Below are 5,804 nucleotides of genomic sequence, written 5' to 3' on the forward strand. Positions count from 1 at the left end.
TTACCTGTTTATTAATGTATAGAGTTGCTTTACATGGCAATGTTTTTTCCAGTTAAAAAAATCTCTGCACTCAGTTGTTTTGTAAAGTATGGCAATGTTCTCTCTCTCTCTCTCTCTCTCTGTCTCTCTCTCTCTCTGTCTCTCTGTCTCTCTCTCTGAATGTGTTTATTTTTCCTTTTTCAACACTTTGATACATGTCTGTAGGGTACTACTGCATCTCTGAACTGTGATGTCTCCTACTGAAAAGTTACACTTGTATTTGTCCACCAGGTGGCAGGACACACAGCTCAGAGAGTTGTTATTATTGTTACTAGCTGTTAAATAATTAGACTCCCTCATTTAACCACAGGCTCACTTCAGTTGAGTATTGTTTTAATGTATGAGTTTGATCAATCATTGATTTAATGATTGATTGATTCAGTGTTCAAGTTTAATTGCTTTGCTCAGTGTGCATTTGACTCTTGTTTTTATGCCAAGTTGTAAACAATATCACTTGACAATTTTCATGACATAAAAAAATAGAATAAATACATAACAAAGGCGACTCTACTAATAAAGCCTAAAAGTCATTGCAGTTTTCAATATACGCCACAAGGGGTCAAAGTTTATCAGTTCGCCTCTCAAAATGGCGGCTGAACCAGCACGGGAGTGGAGCGATGAGCAGCTAAAAAGTGACGATTTGCCCAAAAAAGACATTATAAAGTTCATTCAGGACAATGCAGCCCACTCGGTATGTTTATTTATTAAGTCTGTTCGTGGTTTCAGTTTTGAGTATTTGCAGGTTAAAGTGTTAGTGCTCACTTGGAACTGCAGCATGCTGCATGGTTAGCTAAGGGGAGCCACAGTAGGGAAGCTGTTGTGTTTTAGCATCTAGCATGGCAGAACATACAACACATGGTATACACGAGAGTCCTGCATGTTTCAGCTAGACGCCACAACTGACAGCTCAGTATTTTTTTCTGCGTTTACTGCCTGGTTTGATGCATACACTGATGATTGTTTAATTAAGTCGTCATGTTAACATTCTGCTTCTAACTGCGTTTTCTCTCGCAGTTCCTCAATGAGCACAAGCTGCTGGGAAATATTAAAAATGTTGCCAAAACAGCAAAGAAAGAGCAACTGATCATTGCCTACAATCAGCTCTTTGAGAGTAAAGTAAGTGATGGTAATTTATTACACATAGTAACCCAGCATCACTGGGGATGATGTACATCCTGATGACAAGCTAATCCAAGTAGTGAATATGCTGGTGTGTTTTGTGCTGTCTTTGTGATTTGCAGAGGTTTAAAGGGACAGATCCAGTAGAAGAAGTGACTGAGCAGGTTAAAGCTGTGAAAATTGAAGAAAAGCCCAAAGAAGTCAAGACCGAGGTGGTGGATGAGGTACTGGTCCAGGATGGTAAATATACAAGTGTTCATTTTTGGTTTGCACACATAAGAACTGTTATAAACCTCCTCTGTATCGCTCCTCTCAGGGTCCACCCAAGTACACCAAGTCAGTGCTGAAAAAAGGTGACAAGACAAACTTCCCAAAGAAAGGCGACACTGTGAGCTGCTGGTACACTGGCACCTTGGAGGATGGAACTGTGTTTGACACCAACATTCCCTCAGGTATGACCGCATTAAACATTGTGAATTGACACCCCACCCAAAATACTGTCTTTTGAGAATCAAGTAGAAACCCCATAGAATTTAAATTTAAACTATCACTGTTCTTCGCTCACCACAGTGGCCAGAAAGAAGAAACAGGCTAAACCACTGAGTTTCAAGGTTGGCATGGGCAAAGTCATCAGAGGAGTAAGTCTGTCCTGTGTTTTTGCTCTGTGTATCCAAATGTATCTTAGTTTCTCAGTGTGACACCTCTCCGCTCTGTACGTCATCATCAGTGATCCTTTACTTTCACAGTGGGATGAAGCCCTTCTAACAATGAGCAAGGGTGAAACAGCCCAAATTGAGATCGAACCAGAGTGGGCCTATGGAAAGAAGGGTCTCCCTGATTCCAAGTATCCTTTTCTTTGGTTCTTTGGTTGGTAAAAAAAAAAATATATATATATATATATATATATATATATATATATATATATATATATATATATATATATATATATATATATATATATATGTGTGTGTGTGTGTGTGTGTGTGTGTGTGTGTGTGAGATAGTTTTGTGATAATGTGATAGTTTTTCAAATTGTCCTGCCAACAGAGGAGGTCACAGTCAGGTTAATGTTTTCTTTTACAGATTAAGTTAGATTTGATGCAGAAGTTCTTTCATTTGATTTTGGTTGCCATCTTTTCCTTAACTCCAGCGCTACCAGAATTCCACCCAATGCAAAACTGATTTTTGAGGTTGAGCTTGTGTCTGTGGATTAACTGACCAATGTTGACCAGCATGTACTACATTTCAGGGGCAGACAACACACATCTGAAGGCCTTGCTGTAAAGATTAAAGTTAAAATAGCACTTTAATCGTGCTGCTCCCAGTTCCTCTGCACTTAAGTCTCATTTATCATCACGTTATGTACAACAGGCTGGATTAGGATGAAACAGTTATTACTGAATTTGAATTTTTTTTGGCTGAAATGGGATGGCATGTCAATAATGTACATATGAGACACCATCTTTCTGTTCTGTTCTTTTGCATGTACAATGTAAATGATAAATAAACCTGTTCCATGGACTTGTGTATATATTATGTTAAATCATACACAGCATGGCAATGAGAGGGTTGTTTTTTTTTAAAGTTAATCATGTGACAAACTCCTGCTTCCATAAATACCACAAAATGTGATTTGTGTACCTAAAATTAAAATGGATTCCAGGACAGGATGCCACTTTTTGAAGAGAGCTACTGTTTTGATAAAGAACAAGACTTCCATTACAGGACACATCACACAACACTCAGTCTGTCCAAGCCAAATTTTTATTCTGTACAGGATAACATTTAACCTGGTAAGACTGATGGATAGTGATCATGCTTCTCCTTTGGGGCACTGAAGCATTTAGGAGTTGGCATTGGGTCCCTTCTTCTTTCCGAAGGTGGGCACAACGTTCACGAAGCGCCTGTTGTACTGGATGCGACGCTTAGCGCGGCCAGTCTTCTTTTTCTTTTTCTCCTGCTTGTCAACCTGGACAATATGACAAAGAGATGTGTTATTATAGTTTTTTTTATTGGAGGATCATAATGTATTGTGTTTTTTGACATATTCATCTTAATAACTAGCTCATTCAAAACAGAAAGTCTAATAGTCATTTTCAAAACACATACACACCAATTATACAGTGCGAGACATGTGTCTTAAGGTCAGTAAAGATGTAAATCCATACAAGTTTATGTTGTACTAGAACACGACAGGCATGGAAAACGAGTAATATCTCCTTACCTTGGGTGTCTGACCCCTCACTTTTCCAGCACGGGCCAGAGAGCCGTGGACCTTACCTGGTGAAGAGGGAAAAACAGATCAGTATTATTGGGACATTTCTGAGAAAAACCAACTCCTAAAATTTCAGATTTAATCTGTAACCACTTGTGTGGGGGCAGTAGTCTTCTGAATCATGTTTTGCCATTTGTGCATTCAGTGTTGATGAACAGATGTTCTGGCTACAAAGGTGGTAGTGTAAATATTACTTATGAACCAAGCAGTATACACCAGACAGACTCCCAATTTAGCTTTAACACATGTCAAAATGAAAGTGGTTATGAGCAACAAGAGGCACAGGCTTATGACTGGCATTTTTGCCTGCAAACATGCCTGCATACACCAGTGTATGCAGGCAAACATGCAGAGTTGTGTGTGCTGCGTTTGTATACTGACCTCCCAGCAGCCTGCCAGCTACCTCCAGGGTGCAGTGCTCTGAGATTCCACAAGATGCCAGAGGGCATCATCCTCCAGTGGGCACCCAGCAAGCAACAGCACCTGATCCTCGACCAAGAGACCCTCCAGAGCCTGGACATGGGCCTGCGAGACGTCAAAAGGTAGACATAGTTTTATGAACGTTTTCACATCAAAATTTTACTTGGTTTATAAATATCCGTTTTAGGACAAAACGACTGTGATTTTATAGAAGACTTTGAGAAGTCGTTTTCTTTCCAACTTGTTGGAGACATTTTTACCTTGATCTGTCCGACAGTCTCCTGTCCGGTCACCTCAAGGGTGTGAGTGTTCTGGGCACGTAAGAAGAGCTGCATCTTGATGCTGGAAGATAGCAACAGGGTCGAGAAGTCATTCTCAATTCTAGTGACGCGGAAATCAGCTTGTGGCGTTGGATATACGTATGACAACTAACATAGCTACCAATCCCGCCACGTTTATCGTGTTTCTAAAGTTAAGTCACTTCAATGTGGAACTGAAATCACGACATATAACGTGGCAAAAAACTGGCAAGTTGAAAACTGATGAGAACCAGCAACGTGCCGGGAACTCTCCACAGACTTGTCTCTATTGGTATCTAGCTAATGCTATGCTAGCCTCACTAGCCACATGGGGCACGCGTTTCCAAAAGTCGCAAAAAACACGGGAAATATTCCGTAAATGTTCAAAATAACACGTAACTTCTGACATTTAATAACATAGGTGCTAAATTCGCAAACCAAAACCTGTCAAGGTTTTACATAATTAGGATTTTTCACTTAAATTGCACAGGCCTTACCTCGTTTGATGCTAGTCGTTCAACGCTAGGCATAAAAAGGGCTGTTTAAGGGGCAATACTGCGCATGTGCGGACTTACGTAGTTTAGTCCGCCTCTGTGGCCACGCCTATTGTACTTTGGAGGGTGATATAGATCGATAGTCGCTTTGTGTGTTGTAAAAATATCCTCTATATTGCATTACAACAGCATCGGAAAAGTCACGACACAGTCAATATATTTTATGCCCAAATAGATGTTTGGTAACAGACAAAGTAGAGAGCCATGTTTCATCTGGTCAATCTGGGCATTTTAAAACTAATTAAAACTTGAACTTTCAGTCAATAGATTACTGTCAAATACAGACAAAACTTTATTTTCATTTAACTTTACTGAGTTTGGTCATTTGCACATGCACTGCATGGTGGTGGATAATTGCTGTGCTTGAAATTTCACACCTGTTTGTAGGATTTTGTATCTAATGTCTTTAAAGAGTTTAGATCTTAGCTGATCCTTTGAGCTATATATGAATCCTAAACAAAATTAAATCAACAAGAGACACTTCGGGATATCAATCTGTTTATTATGAAATCAAGTCAAAATAAAAAAACGAGGAACTCTTCATTTGTTTTTATGGAAACATAACCATGAAATATTAAAAATCTTTCAGTTTGGGAAGAGGAAACATATGACTCAGAGGTACATCAGTGACTGCCTCCTTTACAAGTTTAAATCTTAAACACAAAGAAAGAGACCAAACTAAGTCATCCGATCTAAAAATCAAAAAGCTTTGTCACACAGGGAAAAGTAACTGCCTTTACAAATAACATGCATTTAACAACCCCAAAAAGCAGCAGTGTTGGAGATGATGAATGTGGTAATTAAACTTTTTTTAAACAACATGACTGGTCAACATGACTGCCATGGAGGGGCCAAGTCTATTATACTCCAACCAAAAGCTATAAAATGTAATTTAACTGATAAGCACACTCTAATTTGGAAAGAAGGAACAAATCAGCTTGTGTAGTCAGTGGTTGAATTGAAATCTCCATGACACCCTGTTAAGAAGTCCTGTTCAGAGATGTAGGCAGGTCAGAAAGAATGATTTCCTCTGAGTCTCCATCTTCATGTCAGCATTTCTGTCAATCATGTTAGGAGGAGGGGTAGTACTGGTTATAC

The 5,804-nt window shown here is 39.3% G+C and overlaps 2 protein-coding genes across 2 annotated transcripts; one reads left to right on the top strand and one right to left on the bottom strand.

Annotated features, from left to right (window-relative positions):
• The first annotated feature begins 574 nt into the window (after window positions 1-574).
• Window positions 575-2,679, top strand: LOC108879170 (peptidyl-prolyl cis-trans isomerase FKBP3). Its single transcript, XM_018670372.2, has 7 exons — window positions 575-730; window positions 1,054-1,155; window positions 1,281-1,382; window positions 1,475-1,610; window positions 1,729-1,796; window positions 1,905-2,002; window positions 2,318-2,679. Exons 1-7 carry the CDS (start codon window positions 626-628, stop codon window positions 2,370-2,372), a joined length of 666 nt encoding a protein of 221 aa, XP_018525888.1. The 5' UTR covers window positions 575-625; the 3' UTR covers window positions 2,373-2,679.
• A 229-nt stretch (window positions 2,680-2,908) lies between these two features.
• On the bottom strand, window positions 2,909-4,731 carry LOC108879171 (FAU ubiquitin-like and ribosomal protein S30). Its single transcript, XM_018670373.2, is given in 6 exon segments — window positions 2,909-3,127; window positions 3,383-3,438; window positions 3,815-3,877; window positions 3,880-3,958; window positions 4,114-4,195; window positions 4,650-4,731. Coding segments are annotated over 5 exon segments (399 nt in total). The 5' UTR covers window positions 4,189-4,195; window positions 4,650-4,731; the 3' UTR covers window positions 2,909-3,001.
• Between the last annotated feature and the right edge of the window lie 1,073 nt (window positions 4,732-5,804).

This window comes from Lates calcarifer, unplaced genomic scaffold, assembly GCF_001640805.2.
Source record: "Lates calcarifer isolate ASB-BC8 unplaced genomic scaffold, TLL_Latcal_v3 _unitig_5969_quiver_3117, whole genome shotgun sequence".
NCBI classification, from domain to species: domain Eukaryota; kingdom Metazoa; phylum Chordata; class Actinopteri; family Centropomidae; genus Lates; species Lates calcarifer.